The sequence below is a fragment of the Peromyscus leucopus genome, chromosome 8b (genome assembly GCF_004664715.2).
Source record: "Peromyscus leucopus breed LL Stock chromosome 8b, UCI_PerLeu_2.1, whole genome shotgun sequence".
Lineage (NCBI taxonomy): Eukaryota > Metazoa > Chordata > Mammalia > Rodentia > Cricetidae > Peromyscus > Peromyscus leucopus.
In genome coordinates, this window is record NC_051086.1 from 69,645,635 (window position 1) to 69,663,457 (window position 17,823).

At 40.3% G+C, this 17,823-nt stretch overlaps 1 protein-coding gene across 2 annotated transcripts in view; it reads right to left on the minus strand.

The window, feature by feature from the left end:
* Ints2 (integrator complex subunit 2) overlaps positions 1-17,823 on the minus strand; it is a 51,409-nt gene that overhangs the window by 6,683 nt on the left and 26,903 nt on the right. For both annotated transcript variants that reach the window (XM_037201612.1, XM_028878290.2), the window contains exons 14-19: positions 17,647-17,823; positions 16,576-16,684; positions 13,248-13,352; positions 10,735-10,899; positions 7,232-7,433; positions 2,811-2,936 (exon numbers count right to left, since the gene is read on the minus strand). In XM_037201612.1, coding sequence (XP_037057507.1) covers positions 2,811-2,936; positions 7,232-7,433; positions 10,735-10,899; positions 13,248-13,352; positions 16,576-16,684; positions 17,647-17,823 — 884 coding nt within the window. The remainder of the gene's footprint in view (positions 1-2,810; positions 2,937-7,231; positions 7,434-10,734; positions 10,900-13,247; positions 13,353-16,575; positions 16,685-17,646) is intronic.

Genomic DNA, 17,823 nt, shown 5'->3' on the forward strand with positions numbered 1-17,823 from the left:
AGAACCATGCACAACAAGAACTATAAATTTATAGAGCACAATGAAGAATGAGGCATATGAACATAACAAGTTCCTCTGGAGATGGAACTGGAAGTGGTCAAAGGAAGCCAACGAGGAATCTGGCTTTGCCAGCGTCAGAATGACAGCTGGAAGAATGAGACTTTCACTGTATACCTTTCTTCTTGTCAATCTTCTCTGTATGCTACAGAGTATTTGCATATTAGTACATATGAAAAGTTTCAGAAATGAACAAAGAAGAATGGACATTGGGAAAGTCAAGGACCCCGTCACTCAGCCCCCAAAGTTACTTACACTAGGCTAGCTTCTTTGAGACCTAAGTCCACCTCCTTCCCTACCACCACCACTAGGCAAATCCTCATTTTCATTTATGGATGCTGTATGTATTTTTTTTCTTTTTTTTTTTTTTTAAAGATTTATTTATTTATTATGTTTGCAGCATGTATGACTGCAGGCCAGAAAAGGGCACCAGATCTCGTTACAGATGGTTGTGAGCCACCATGTGGTTGCTGGGAATTGAATTCAGGACCTCTGGAAAATCAGTCAGTGCTCTTAACCTCTGAGCCATCTCTCCAGCCCACCCCCCCCCTTTTTCCTTCCGGAGCTGAGGACTGAACCCAGGGCCTTGCCCTTACTAGGCAAGCGCTCTACCACTGAGCTAAATCCCCAACCCCCGCTGTATGTCTTTTAAAACCACGAGAATGATCACTTGGTAAAAGTAAAATTAAATTATATGAAGAGTCTAAAAAAAGGCAAAACAAAACAATAGGGCTAGGGATGCAGCTCAAAGGGAGGGCACATGCTCAGGGCACCAGATTCAATCTCCAACACCCAAATAATTTAAACTGTAATATATATTCAAAACTGATATCATTTTCCCTTTTTTAGAGTGTGTGTGTGTGTGTGTGTGTGTGTGTGTGTGTGTGTGTGTGTGTTTTGAAGGCAAAATCTTAATAATGAAATGCATTACTTTGTATGCTAAGTTTTAAATCATTTCAAAGAACTAGGGGGTGAAAAAAGAGTCATACCCAAGGCAAGCCGGAAACTCACTATGTAGCCCAGGCTGGCCTCAAATTCATGATTTTTTTTTTAAAATAAAGATTTATTTATTATGTATACAGCATTTATGACTGCAGGCCACAAGAGGGCACCAGATCTCATTACAGATGGTTGTGAGCCACCAAGTGGTTGCTGGGAATTGAACTCAGGACCTCTGGAAGAACAGACAGTGCTCTTAACCACTGAGCCATCTCTCCAGCCCAAATTCATGATTCTTAATAGGCATGTGTGACCATACCTGGGAATTATTTAAAAAAAAAAAAAAAAGAAAAAGAAAAGAAAAGCAGCCCGGCAGTGGTGGTGTACACCTTTAGTCCCAGCACTCGGGAGGCAGAGGCAGGTGGCTATCTGTGAGTTCAAGGCCAGCCTGGTCTCCAAAGTGAGTTCCAGGAAAGGTGCAAAGCTACACAGAGAAACCCTGTCTCGGGGAAAAAAAAAAAAAAAGAGCTTTTCTGAAAGATAAACAAGAAATAACAACAGCCAACAAACACATTAAAATGTTCAATCTAGCAAAAATATAAAATAAGAAAGGAATCCATTTCTCATTTTCCTATAAAATATAAAATAGAAATGTACAAGGTATACAATGTAAAACACTGTAATGGAATGCAAATTAGCTGAACCTTCTGGATGGCAGGAAAAAAATATGAATCAAATTCTTAAAAATGAGTATGTTGCCTGGCGGGGGTGGCGTGCCCCTTTAATCCCAACACTCAGGAGGCAGAGGCAGGCAAATCCCTATGAGTTCAAGGACAGACTGGTCTACAGAGTGAGTTCCAAGAGAGCTGCGCTATACAGAGAAACCCTGTCTTAAAAAAAAAAAAAAGGAAAGAAAGAAAAGAATAGGGGTATGTTGCTTTTGTGAAAATTCTATTTTTAGCAATGTGATTTAAGAATAGTACTGAAAAAAGCAGACACTATAGTACACACACACACACACACACACACACACACAGTACGCAGTATACAGTACACACACACAGTACACTGTATACAGTACACACATACGCAGTACACAGTACACAGACACACGCAGTACACAGTACACAGACACACACGTAGTACACTGTATACAGTACACACATATGTGGTACACAGTACACAGACACACACGCAGTACACAGTACACACACACACACACACACACACACACACACACACACACACACACACACAGTCCGCAGTATGTAGAGCACCACTGACAACAGCAAGACTGCAGGGAACACCCAGCCACAGACGCATGTGTGTAAGTATGTAATGACTGACAAATGTGTCAGTGTTTTACAATGATTTTTCAAGCTGTATCCCAGCACTAAGATGACTGAGGCAGGAAAATCAGGAGTTAAACCAGAGGAGTTCAAGGTCACCCTCAGCTACACAGTGATACCTTGTTTCAAAATAAAACATAATAAAGCAAAATCTTGTTAATGGGCTAGTGGAAACAGTGGTGTTCTTCACTGAGCTTCATCCGAAGAGGCACAAGAGCCCTGCTGAGGACTACCAAAGCCAATAACGCCTTTTCTCTAGGGCTAGGTCTTATTGCCCACATACTCAATATTACACTGAAGAGACTGTAATTTATGAATATATGCCGCTAGAAAACCAGATAGCTACATGAATTATATTACATATATGTACTTGTAACAGCAATAGGATATTAAGATGATTTTCTTCAATTTCTTTTGGTTCTCCAAAGTACAACTCTATTGAAAAATGAAATTCAAATAACTTACCTGTGAACCCTCCGGTCACACCTCAAGACAATGAGAGGATCTATCATCAAATCATTCTGGGTATATTTTTGTTGTCGGATAAACTTTATGGAAGGTTGGAGTGCATTAACGGTCATCACCCACAACCTGATGAGAAAACAATCACATGTTCATAATAGCTGTGCTTTAACTCACATCTACAGTCATTTAATCCTGTGTATAAAAAAAATAGCATTTTCAGGATAGACAAAAAAAGGGAGGGGGAAGCAGGTAGGAAAAAAACCTTTGGAGTTCTTTTGTTGTTTGTTTCTGAGAAAGGCTCTCAGGTAGTTCAGGCTGGCCCCTCAGTCACTAGACAGCTGAGATGACCCAAACTTCTGATTCTCCTGCAGCCCCTCCAAAGTGCTAAGATCATAGGAATAGACCACCATGACTCATTTCTGCACTGCTGGGAGTGGAACCCAGGGTTTCGTGTGTGCTAGGTAAGCACGCTACCAACCAGCTACATACCCAGTCTTGGGAATAAATAAACCCTGAAAAATTAAAAACTAGACACCTATGATATATTATTATGTCTCTAAAGCAAATACAAGTTAAACAATGAACACAGTAGTTGAAAAAGTCTTTGCAGCTGAGGTGGAACAATCATAGTATCTGGGAAGAAACCGAAGTAAAAACTCAGTTCTAACATACTTAGCATACTAAGAGGAATAGTACAATTTAAAAAAACATCAAAATCTTGAAACTGTACTGGCCCCATAAATCTATCATTATTGCATATTTAGCATCACAAAGTCTCACCGTAAAATGTCACTTTGAAATCTGACAGATTACAGACATGGTGGCTGAGCTAACAACACCAGAGAATTACTGAGGAAAATATATACACAGAAGGTACCTGAAGTGAAGCCCAGAAATCTACCAACTTTATCTGACACAAAACTTGCCACTTAAATATGAATGGGTATCCAAGGATCAGACATTCACAAGGTTTTATTTAGAAAAAGATTAAAATACACTAAAGGAAAAAAAAAAGCTCCAAAGCAATGGAAAATATGACAAGATATTAGGGGGGGAAAAGGCCTGGTGGTAGTGGTGGCAGAAGCCTTTATTCCCAGCACTCAGTAAGCAGAGGCAGGTGAGTCTCTGAATTCAAGGTCAGCCTGATCTACAGACTGAGTTCTAGGACAGCCAGAGTTACACAGAGAAAAACCTGTCTTGAAAAACAAAAAATGTGATAAGGTTTCCCTGTGTTTGCCAGGATATCCTGGCATTCATGGTCTTCATCACTTGCCTTCTGAGTGTTCCTGTCATAGACAGACATGTCCCACCACATCCAGTCTTTATACAGCATTACTATAGCTGGAGAGGTGGCTCACAAGTTAAGAGGAATTCAGTTCCCAGAACCCAAGTCAGGTGGCTCACAATCACCTGTAACTCCAGCTCCCAGGCATCCGATATCTCTGGCCTCTTCAGGCACCTGTACTCACATACACATACCAACACAAAGACACACGTAATTCAATTTATTCAGGAAAAAAAAAGTCCTAAAAATTAAGACACTGCTCACCAGAATAAAAGAGCCAACCAAGTACCCAATACTATGAAGGGAAAAAAGATACACATCAAAACACATCATTATTAAATTCCAGAACACAAAGGGAGGGAAAGCTTGTAATGAATGAAAACCATGGTCATATACAAAGGGCTAGTGAAACACCACATTACTAAGAGCCAGTGGAAACTCCAAGTTAGAAGAATAGTGCACTCAAATGTATGAACTACACTTGGGTAAAATGGAAACCACATATGAAAAGAATAAAACCTCCAATGTGCAAAAAATACCTCCCATTCAGCCTTTCTCAGGAAGTACTGCAGTACGTATTCTATGTGGACAGAAACCAAGAAAGAAAACAGGGAAGCCAGTGAAGCAGAGAGAGCGGCAATTCTAGGACAATTGTGCATGTTCCAGAGAAAATTCAGATGGAAAGCAAGATGTCCCCATGAAAATCATTTTACTGATTGATTATATGTTGAAATTACTATAAAGTAAGCCTCATCTTAATAAAGAGTATGGGATGAACTATTTATCAGTTACTGATAGTGTAACAAATGGAAACAAGGCAAGTATTATGGCAATGCCTAGTATGGGGAATGGCATTCATGTATAAGAAAGCATTGTGGAGGGGTTGGGGATTTAGCTCAGTGGTAGAGCGCTTGCCTAGCAAGCACAAGGCCCTGGGTTTGGTGCTCTGGGGGAAAAAAAAAGAAAGAAAGCATTGTGGAAGTATAGTTCAGGAGCAGCATACTTGACCAACATGCTCACAGCCTGAGTGTAATTCCCAGCAACAACAACAACAAAAAAAAAAAAAAAGGAAAAAGAAAAAAATAAAAGAAAGAAAAGGAAGGAAGGAAGAAGAAAAAGGTAATCAAAGAATATTGCAGTATACTGCACAGCTCAACTATAAATTCATAATCATAAGATGAACACTAAATATTGCTTTAGGGGCTGTAGAGATGGCTGAGAGGTTAAGAGCACTGACTGCTCTTCCAGAGGTCCTGAGTTCAATTCCCAGCAACCACATGGTGGCTCACAACCATATGTAATGAGATCTGGTGCCCTCTTCTGGCCTGCAGGGGTACATGCTGTATACATAATAAATAAATAAATAAATAAATAAATAAATAAATAAATAAATAAATAAATAAATAAATAAATCTTTTTAAAAAATAAATAAAAAATAAAATGTTTAAAAAATAAATAAATATTGCTTTAACTGAAAGAAATAATATAACTGTATTGGAAAATAAAGAGCCAGGCATGGTGGCTCATGCCTTTGATTCCAGAAAAGGGGAGGCGGAGGCAAGCAGATTTCTGAGTTTGATGCCAGCCTGGTCTACAAAGGGAGTTCCAGGACAGCCAGAGCTACACAGAGAAACCCTGTTTCAAAAAACAAAGACAGGAGAGGAGAGGAGGGGAGGGGAGGGGCAAGGGAGAGAAGGGGAGGGGAAGGAGAAGGGGAGAGAAGCGGAGGGGAAGGGAGGGGGAGGGGAGGGAAGAGAAGAGAAGAAAAGAAAAGCAAGAGTCACAGAAAGGAAAAGCAAGTCAGACTGCTAAACTTCACAAACAATGTCTAAGGTGGAGAATCAAAAAGCCAAGCTTGCTATAAGCCTATTACTGAGCTCAAATGAAAAGATGTAAATGCTAGAGTCTTTGTTTTTCGAGACAGGCTTTCTCTGTGTAGCAATGGCTATGCTGGAACTCACTCTGTAGACAAGGCTGGCCTTGAACTCACTGAGATCTGCCTGCCTCTGCCTCCCAAGTGCTAGAAATAAAGGTGTGTGCCATAACCACCTGGCTAGAATTCTCTTTTTTAAGCTGAAAATGGTTTCCATCTGTGTAGTCAGAAAAGTGTGAAATACACATTATATTATGGGTATTTATTAATTTGATGTTAATAAAATTTGAATTTAGAAAGAACAACTATTCCCAGTTCCCAGAGTTTCTAAACCAAGCTCTCAGGTAAGTCAGACCACTGTTATTATTCTCCCAACTGGCCAAGTGTTACTGATTCAATCTATGAGCCAGCACCCACCAACAGATAAACACAAGGGAAGTGCACCCCTGGTCTCCAAACTCTGCTGCACAGTGCATCATCTGGGGCTCTGTTTTTAAGATATACTGATGCCTTGCTCCTGCTGCAGACACTCAGATCTAACTGCATGGATTACAGCCTGGGGATCAAGGACTTTAAAGCCAAACCCCATGCCTCAAGGTGCAGCAGAATTTGGAACCACAGCAATGATGTGAGATACAATGATCTCAATCAGCTAGCCACAAATAACTACACAGAGGAAACCACTTTAAAGGACTTTCTCAAACTGTTAATATTGAGCCAGGCACTGGTGGTGCACGCCTTTGATCCCAGCACTCGGGAAGCAGAGGCAGGTGGATCTCTATGAGTTCGAGGCCAGCCTGGTCTACAAAGTGAGTTCCAGGATAGCCAGGACAGAGAAACCCTGTCTCAAAAAACAAACAAACAAAAAAGCCCACAAAATTGTTAATAGCTTTTATTTCTTAAGGTATTCTTTAAAATGTAATAAATCTGGCTTTTGGTTTTGGTTTTTTTTTTTCTTTTTTTGGTTTTTTTTTTTTTTTTTTTTTTTTTTGAGACAATGTCTTATGATGTAGACAAGGCTGTCCTCAAACTTCAGAGAGATCTCCCTGTTCTCCATCCCAAATGCATGGTGAGATTAAAAATTAGTGTCTCCACACCTGGCTAATGTACATATCTTTAAATAGTCATCTTCAGAAAGGAATTTTATTATTACATCAAAAACAATGATGTGAGTGGTCTTGTGAATATTCTTCTAACTAAATTTCCTGTATATTATCAAAGCTATACATTTCTCTAGTGCATATAGCAGTTCACAGAACTTACCTTCTTGGCATCACAGTATTAAGAACCATCCATAACTTATTGACAGTTTGAAGAATTCTCCGTGGAACCCCTGAATTCAGCAGCTGGTTCATATTGGATGTTAATACTTCTGCATATGGTATAAGTTCACTGGCAGAAAGTAGAGTCAAGTGCTCCATAATCTGCATCACTTGCGTGTGATTTACTGGGACAGCTGAAAATGCTAAAAAGAGAATTTTGCAATCATTACCTACATTCTGTAATGTTTACCAAGCAGAAATAAATCCTGCTTTCTTAGAGTGGGGGCCAAACAAACCAAGAAAGCAATGGTGTTTAAAATAAAACTTTCGATCATAGCTACAGTTTTCACTAAAGCTAATACAGGCATTAGACAACTTCTTGGATGGCAGGTGAGATGGCTCAGAGGCTTAGGGCAAGTGAAACTTGATAACCTGAGTTCCATCCCTGTAGCCACTGAAGGATAGAACCAGCTCCCACAGGTTGTCTTCTGACTTCCAAATGTGCAATGTGGCATGTGCAGGGCCCCACACAAACATATACCAAATAAGTAAGTTAAAATGTAATAAAAACTAAATTGAAATCCATAAAAGTGCAGATATTATTTCATAAAGTTCAGACCCCGCCCCGCCATGGGAGAGGTGGCCCTACCCTTCACCACAGGCATGGGAAAGCTGGCCTCGATGGCGTGGGCCTAGAGGAGCTGGTTCTGCCTCTTGCCTGAAGAGGGCAATCCCAGTGGCCCAGACTGACCAGCTCAGCTACCACCCAGACCCACATCCTGGGCCTTGGGTTGGCTCACCTTAACATCTACCCCATCTGTGACCTGCTGGAACATGTGAAGGGACTGGTCCTGCAGCACAATAGTTGCAGGATCTCCATGACTTGGGGCAACAGCAGATATCCAAGAGGAATTTCAGTGAGGGTCCAGTGATGATGGTATGCCAGAGGCCTTGAACCAGACCCATCAATGACCATTACAATAAATATTTTGTGGGTAGGGATCACTGGACAAAAGGGTATACTGCCTGAAGCACGAAGGAGCTCCCAATACCACTAGGATGAATGAGAGGTATTGGAAAGACAAAAGAGTGAGGTAGTTTTTTTTGTATTGTTTTGTTAATTTTTTTTTGGGGGGGGGGCATGCTGCAGGGGTGAGGGATAGATATAAAGGGACTGGAAGGTAAGTATGATTGGGGTACATGATGTGAAATCTCAAAGAATTATGTAAAAATAAAAATAAAATTCAATTCCTCATGAAAAAATAAATCAGAACATCCATCTGTTACAGAATTATATTTTAAGGTGTGTTGCTTTTGTTTATGTTGCATTTATTTAACTCTGTGAAGCTGTGTTACTGTGACTGTGTAAAACACCTGATGGTCTAATAAAGAACTGAAGAGCCAATAGCAAGGCAGGAGAAATGATAAGCGAGGCTGGCAGGCAGAGAGAATAAATAGAAGGAGAAATCTGGGAAAAGGGGAGCTAGAAGTGAGAGAAGGAGGAGGAGGAGGAGGACTCCAGGGGTCAGCCACCCGGCTACACAGCAAGCCAGCGAGTAAGAGTAAGATTTACAGAAGTAAGAGAACCGGAAAAGCCCAGAGGCAAAAGGTAGAGGGGATAATTTAAAGAAAGCTGGCTAGCAACAAGCTAAGCTAAGGCCCGACATTTATAATTAAGAATAAGCCTCTGTGTATGATTTATTTGGGAGCTGGGTGGTGGGCTCCCCAAAAGAGTAAAAACAACTAGCAACAACTATCTACTTGCCATCCAAATTCTTTTTTGTCTTTAATAAACAATGAATTATGTGTAAAACAAAATCCTGTTAGTGACACAAAAGCTAACCTCATTTTCTTGGGTAATTCAGGCTGTTCTTAAACACAGCACCAAAGCAGGAAAGTGGGCCTAAGGGTTGCTTCTGTGGCTTCTTATTGGAAGTTTCAAGATCCTTGATACTTTGCTCCAGGAGTTCCATTATAGGAGATAAGCATCCAGCACACTGCTGTTATGAAATATCTAGAATTCTCTCTTCACTAGAGTAGTCACTAACTACATCTGGCTAGCAAGCATAAAATAAATACCAAATGGGAATACTGAATATATATGAAAAAAGAGCAATCCCATTAATATTCTTCATTTTGATTACATAATGAAGTAGTACTTTGGAACTATGAAATTGAATAAAAATATTTTTTAAATTTATTTTTGTTGCCATCATGAACACAGTAACTATCTATACCTAGATGTCCATGATCAACCAACTACTTCAAAAGATAGTCATGCATGTCCTTCACCCTGGAAAACCAACAGTACCTCAAAGAAATATAGAAAAACTATCCAAAGTTGGCAAGAACACACACGTCATCTTTGTAGTTGGGTTCAAAATCTATACGTTAAGGACAATCGGCTTTGGGTAATTAACAATTCCTTCAATTGTGTACAGAAAATGAAAAGACAATGACCTCAAGAGCTGGGGAATAAGCTGAGTAGTGGAGCATCGGTCCAGCATGCACAAAAGGCCCAGTTCAATCTGAAGCTCCAAGGGGAAAAGAGAAAGATTTAGAAATAATAGCAAAAAGAATTCAAGAACAACAATAATGAAAATTCAAAGTGGATTTGGATGGGATGCCAAGGCCAATGCTGTCACCTCAAAGAGGAGTAAAGATTGTGCAATAACAGTCTTTACAGTGATTGTGCAATTGTTTTCAGAAGGCTATGAACTGAAATTTTTTAATACAGCTAATGCGATGTTAATGTGTGGCTCACACTATTTGTATTCAGTGGTACTAATCTGGAACATTACCCATTAAAAGCAAGTGCACTGCCATGTTCTACTGTATTTATTTTTAACCAGTTTGGGATTTTTCTAAGTCTTTTTAGTGATCTAACACAGAATATGGAAATGATATAAATATGTCAACTAGATACCCAGCACAGCAAAGAATTGGTTCAAAATCCTTATCCCAAACACAATTGCTCACAATATAGGATTTCAATTAGCCTAGCACTGTTGCAGAATACTTGTTTAACCATGCAAAGATGTGTTGCATTTATTTAACTATGTAAAGACGTATTGCTGTTTTACCTTGATTTCCTAAGGCACCTGATTGGTGTAATAAAAAGCTGAACAGCCAATAGCAAAGGAAGAGGTATAGACAGGACTTCCGGGCAGAGAGAGTAAGTAGGAGGAGGAATTCAGGCTCAAGGGAGAAAGAAGAGGAGACGACAGGGAGATGCCAGGGGCCAGCCAGACAGACATGGAAGAAGCAGGAAATTAGAACATACAGAAGGAAAGAAAGGTGAAAAGCCCTGAGGCAAAACGTAGATGAATAGAACAGATTAGTTAAGTTAAAAGAGCTAGTGGACAAGCCTAAGCTAAGGCCAAGCATTCATAATTAATAACAGGTCTCCATGTCTTTATTTGGGGAGCTAGTTGACCAGAACAAATCCCAGCTACAGAGCACCTCATTAGTAGTAATAAGAGGTAAGATGAGCAGTCACCGCACCTTCCTGCAGCTGTTTCGGAGAGTGACTTTTGGCATTACTAGTCAGGAGCATTCGTCTTAACAGCGCATCGGTGCCTGTGACTTCTTCTTCACAGATCCAGTCATCCACAATACACAAATGGGGGTAATTAGTTGCTAGAAGACGGAGTAAAGCTGAATGCAGCCCTTAAAAACAAACAAAAACAAAAAACAAAAAAAACAAAGCAGTAAGTTCCCTGGACTCACAGTCTCTCTCACGGAATCTACTTTTAGCAGCCAGCAGCCATAAGGAACAGAGATGTCGCTCGCTAATAGTGTTTCACATAGAACTGTTTGAGGCCTCTATCATCAGACACTTAAGAATCCTGCTGCACATGCACGGTGAAGACACCATGCTAGAACTAGGTAGAAACTGCAGCCCAGGGCACTTCTGAAGGTGCGTACCACATTTCTGGAAGTTCTAGCTAGGCCTGGGGCTGGAATCCTAGCTGTTCAGAAGTTGATGCAGTAAGACCCTAGATTCAAGGTCTTGCCTCAGCTACAAACTGAGCTCAGGGCCAGCCTGGCAACTTAGTGAGACATTACCTCAGAACAAAGACTGAAGTGTAGAAAAATGACAGAGGATTGCCTCAGATGTGTGAGGGCCTAAATTCAATACTAGTAGCAGAAAGATTTCTTTTTCTAATTGAAGAAAAGCAAATCTGTGTAGCATTTTAAATAACAGTCTCCAAGAAGTCTAACTGACAGTAAGTCAAGAATGACCCCAAATCTTGTAACAAATCTTCCCCAGCTTTCTTTATCCCACTGTTGACTCTCCCCCTGAAAGCTGTTACATAGCTTGTTGCAGGAGCTCAGAGGAGAAAAAACAAAAACAAAAAGCTTCTCAAGTACTAAGATTATCATGTGCCACCATGCCTGACCCTCAGGATTCTGCTTAGAAGTGATGTTTCTACATTCAAAAAGGCACTGTAACAACCCAAAGTGCTAATGAACTTTCAATTTCTAAACATATGTACAGCTAAAACTACTCCCAACAGTCAGAGACAAATGCAAACCAATCTACATATTGTACTCTTTTCAGTAAAACATGTTAATTGGCCAGTGCTGCCAAAGACTGTACCAGTTTTTAAGAAACAGACTCTGGAAAGCTATAACAAATGTAGCCATCTGGCTAACCATGTCCAATGAAGGCTCATGTTCCTCTTCTAAACCAACCACAACAAAGAAAGAGAAGAAAACTCATAACTTCAAAGACAGAGGAAAACCACCCTGAAACATGAAAGGTGGTTTATTAAGAAAACATCAAATTTCTAAAATTATTACACATCTATTTAACGATATTTATGACTGAACTATTACATCCATATTAATATTTCATGGAATATTATGGAGCAGTTTCAAACTATAAAGTAGATGTACACGAACTGATATGATACATACCATACCTAAGACTCCAAGAAAAATGACCTCAGAAGAGGCAGAGGGCTAGAGACTTAGCTCAGTGATAGATTGCTAGCTTAATTCATGTAAGGCCCTCGGTGCAAATTTCAAGTAATGAAAAGAGAAATGTGGAAAAAAGGAGGCAGTGTATAATATCATTCATATTTTTAATATATTATGTGAATATCTATTAGATTCAACCACATGAAACTGATGTTCTCCAGGTCAAAGACAGCCTACAGCTTTGAATAGTGGGACTGATGAATGCTCAGATTTACAGTGTTGTGGAAGTGCTCCATACGTGGCAAGCACTACTCTGAAGTCATTCCAAGGCTAGCAATGAGACAAACTCTCCTGCTAAAGCCAGCAGCAGCAGTGGCAGCTCCCAGGGAGCTTACAGTCACAGGGAAGACAGGCGCTACTCGGAGGTGAGCTCTACTGCTGAGCCTCAGCGCCCTCTAGTGGAGGGAGCAAATATTTCATTGTTTTTGAAACAGGATCTTACTATGTAGCTTGGGCTAACCTAGAACTCACTCTGTAGACCAGGATGGCCTCGAACTCACAGAGTTCTGACTACCTCAGCTTCCCAAATGCTATCATGAAAGGTTGAGCCACCATACCTGGCCACAAATGCATTTTGGATTTGACATAAGAGGAGCTTACAACAGGATTATGTCCAAATAACCTCATCATAAGATGAAGGGAATTAAAGTAGTAGGCATCCATACATCATGTGTGTGGGCATGTGCTTGTGTGTGTGTGTGTGTGTGTGTGTGTGTGTGTGTGTGTGTGTGTGTGTGTGTGTGTGTGTGTGTGTATCTATCTGTTCCCATTGCTCAAATATCAGCAATTGTATTTGGGTCACCCTATAAGGAAAATGACTTAAAATGCATGTCACACTGAAAACAGCTGGATTCTCTAGGAGAGAGGTGATTTGTACAAGTAAGGTAATGGATTTAGTGAGAGAAGCAAAAAGCATTTTCATTCTTGAATTTTTTACATTTTTAACACTGAGCACTTACTACAACTTACAGCATAAGCAGTAACATTTCTTAACAATAAACTTTAGCAAAGAAAATGAATCAGACAAATACCTCCCAACTCCTGCTGCAGCCCCTGAGCCTGTCGAATAAGGAACTTGATAGGAATCTGGTCCATTAAAGAAGAAGAATATGATTTGGGTTTCCTTTGCATGGAAGCTGTCAGTAAAAGACAAAGAGTGTAAAATAAGAGTACCAGAAAAAAAATCTTAACTTTCAAAACAAACGGGAATAAAGACAATGTGAAATTACTTTTAATTCACTTAGTAGATGAAAGGCAAGATCTAGAAAATGCCCTGACTTGAAACAAATGGAAAGAAAACGAATCACGGTAGGTTTTGGTGCAGAAATGCACTACACTGGGAGAACTCAGCCAGACTTCCCCACATCTATTTAGAAAGCCCAACGTAGTCATGAACAGACTTAGAGCTTGATGATTCCAGTGCAAACTACAAAATACCAGGTGGGGGAGAAAAAAAGGCTGGAGAGATGGCTCAGGAGTCAAGAGCACTAGCTGGTCTTCCAAAGGACCCGGGTTCAATTCCCAGCATCCATGTGGCAGCTTGTAACTGTAACTCCAGTTCCAGAGGATTCAACACGCTCACATAGACATACATGGAGGAAAACACAAATGCACATAAAATAACAATAAATCATTAAAAAAATAAAAATAAATCAACACATAAATAAAATACTAGGCAATATAGGCACACATCTAGTAATCCTAGCACATGGGAGGTGGAGGCAGAATCAGAAGTTCAAGGCCATCTTCAGCTAAATAGCAAACTAACAGCCTGTCTGGGCTACCTAAGACACTGACTCTAAAAAACAAAAAAATTTTGAGTACTTTATTTATGATACCTGGTGACTAGTTAAAGGATGTTAAACAATGTGAATTTACCTTCCTTCTCGCCTATATCCTACCTTCAGTTAGCAGTTCTCTTATTTAAATACAGTTCATCAAATCATGTACCTCCAGCTCCACACTCACACCTTTTGTGGAGTCCTATAACCACATATCGTCAAGGTCTCTGCCAATCACTGTCTCATCTCTATCCCCTTCTTCTGTGTACCATGCATTCTAATTTGAATTTAAGTATTTTGCAGTAAACCATATGAATATATGGAAATTTCAGGTTACCTATACTGTACAAAAGGACATCCAAATATCCATTAAAATTAATTGTTCATTTTCAAATGGCAAAATGTAAATCCTCTTTGTTTTTTTTTAAAGAATAAGAGGTATATCAGTGTTAGAGTAAAGACTGAGGGCTGGCAAAATGGCTCTGTGGGTAAGGGCATTTGCCATCAACCCTGAGTATCTAAACCCATTCCTGGGACCCACATGGAGGAAAAAGAAAACTCTCAAGTTGTCCTCTGGTCTCTATCTACCCTTGTGCCGTGGGAAACATGAATACACACCAATGCAGTGAATAAATAAACGTTTGAAATAATTGTCTGTTTAGACCAAATACCTTTTACATTTTAAGTAAGTATGCAGGAAATCATTCATTACTATGCATCTTCAATTTGATGGATACTTAAATCAGTACTTTCCTATAAATATGTACAATTTTTATCTCTAAAAGATTCTTTTTTTTTTTGGTTTTTCGAGACAGGGTTTCTCTGTGTAGCTTTGCGCCTTTCCTGGAACTCACTTTGTAGACCAGGCTGGCCTCGAACTCACAGAGATCCGCCTGCCTCTGCCTCCTGAGTGCTGGGACTAAAGGCATGCGCCACCACCGCCCGGCTCTCTAAAAGATTCTTAAATGAACATTTAACTAGAATTCATATATACATCTAAGTACATTAATATACACATGTGCGTAAGTAATTTTAAACAAACTATGAATACACACATGTGTATTTTATCAGCTACAACAATCCAGTACTGTGTTCTACCTCAGATTCTACCTCTGAACTTCTGTATCCACCAGGTGGTTGCTAATGTTAAACCAAAGGACAATTGGCAAGTGTTGAAACTACAACACAGTATCACAGGTAGGAAGATAGATGAGGCAAATAATCTTTTGGCTCCAGACAAAAACTGTCTCAACACTGTGGCATATTCTAAAGTTCTTCACAGCCCAAAAGACAAAAACTAGACCAGATAAAACCCCAAGCAAGGCAAGCTTTGTGAGGAACAGTATCTTCTTACCCACCTCTTCCCACTCATCAAGGATGTACTCCAGAGATTGACTGATTCCAAGAGCCCCTCCCCATACGACATTACTCTCAACAACTAATACCACACATCCTTGTCACCTCAGAAAGTTAGGGCTAGAGAGACAGCCCCAGTGGTTGAGAGTACTCACATCAGGTTACTCCTCACAACTGCCTGTACTCTCATTCCAGAGATCAATGGGCACCCACACGTGTGGTGTACTTACACACACACACACACACACACACACACACACACACACACACACACACACACACACACATTTTCTCATCATCCCTTCCTGACCTTATTCCCACCCCTATTATCACATTGCTTCTCTCTTTCCCTTTAACAATCCCCCAAAGTGCAGTCTCTACTCAGAGTCTATAGGACTGGGTCCTCTAGCTATCTTCTGAATCTTCTGAATTCATTACAATTAGGTTTTCTTTCCTTTTGTTTTTTTTTTTCGAGACACGGTTTCTCTGTTGTAGCCCTGGCTGTCCTGGAACTCACAGAGATCCTCCTGCCTCTGCTCCCCCCCTCCCCCGGGTGCTGGAATCAAAGGCGTGTGCCACCATGCTCAGCCTTACAATTACATTTTCGCCTACCACTCTACAGTCAAAGTGACCTCCACCAGGCTATGTGCAGCACCAGCTGAAGCCCAGTCCTCATCTTCTTCATTCAAGACCATCCGACAGAACTCAGACAGCAGTCATCACCGACTCCTACCCTTCTCCTTTTGGCATCTAGGACACCATATCGTCCTGGATTTCCTCTACACTCCACTGCTGGGAACCTATCTTATGTCATAATTTTAAATACCACATATATGCAAAGCTATTCAGTCCTGGTATCTACTAGGTACACAGCCTCCCACTCACTGTCCTCACTTCTAAGAACGGAGATCTCTGCATATCTAAAGCTGAGCTCCTGAGCCCCCGCAAACCTAACCTAGGTTCTCCAGTTTCCTTATTTCAACTGACAACCATTCTACCCCTTATGCCATGGCCCAAAGTTGACCTTCTTCTCTCTCAAACTGGGTTCATTAAAATAAAAACTAAAGAAGCCATCTTAGTCCCACGATATGATACCAAAGGTCTGAAATCCAGCCTAAAAGAACTTCCTAGCAGCTCCTTACGACCTCTTCACTAGCTGTCCCTGGACGATCAGACTCACTGTGAACAAACTACTGGACCCACTGGGCTCTGGGCGACTTACCTAGAGTCTTTGTGTTTGCCAGGAGCGCTTCCTCGTAAGAAAGGATATAATAGAGCACCAAAAGCTGCGCCGTGATACTGAAGCGCTGATTAAGGCGGACACTGTCACCCTGAGGGATACGAAACCGTTAAAACAGTAAACCACAAGAGCTGCCTTCCTTTTCAGTACGGAAAACAACTATCTAAGGCTGCTGCACCAGGCACAGTTGGACTGGGAAGGAGACTGCAGCAGACTGAGACGGCTGCCTGCCTTCACGAAAGGAAGGTCATGATGATGAAAGGAAATATCTTTCCTGGTCTTTATGAGGAGGGGAAAACGTCACAGGACTTCATTTACTACCTCTTCACAGTACTCCCTCCTGCTTCTGAAAGACTTGCAGGAATCGAAGTACTATATTAAATTGCCATGAAGAAAGCAATTCATAAAATAGATACTGTATATTCAACTGTGTCTGCATAAACTGCAACTTTTCTTAGCAAAATAAGAAGATTTCACCAAACTTTTCCATAATTGAATCCAGGTGTATCTTTGATTCCCAGGAAGCTAAACAACACCATGTTGGATATGTTGAAATATCCCACAGTCCTTTAGCAATGCATAATCTTCAAGATACCCATTCCACTTCAACAGGAGGCTTCAAAACAACTCCTCATGCTGTGCATGATAGGCTAAGCCTGTAATTCCAGTATTTAGGCAGCAAGATTATGAGTTTGAGACCACCCAGGCTACAAAGTGAGACACTTTCTCAAAAACTATTCATTCAGGAATACACACACAAAAGATAAATAAAATAATTTTTTAAAAATATGTAGAAAAGAACTCTTAAATAAGTGCTCTTTGACAAACTACTTGGAATTAATACTACTATATATTTTTTATTAGTGAGCTAATAAAATTTAATCTCACTGTATGTATATAGTATGTATGTATTTGCAATTGTGTGTGCAAGTATGCATACCTATGCATTAATCTTATTTTGAAATCAGAATCACATATAAGACTTCCGAGGACAGAAAAATATGGACTAAGCCAGAAATGTAACAGATGTAAAAGAAGCATTATTTTATTTACCCCAATGACTTCCTGGAAAATGTTAAGTATCTCCTGTTCTGTGACTGGCTGATTTGTGGCTTCAGGATTTGATTTCGATGCAGGAGTAAGTATAGAGTTTATGTACACATCAATCAGAGGAAGTAGCTGAGGGTGGAGCGGAGTGGAGGTTTCACACAGCTGTCTGTAAATCCAGTC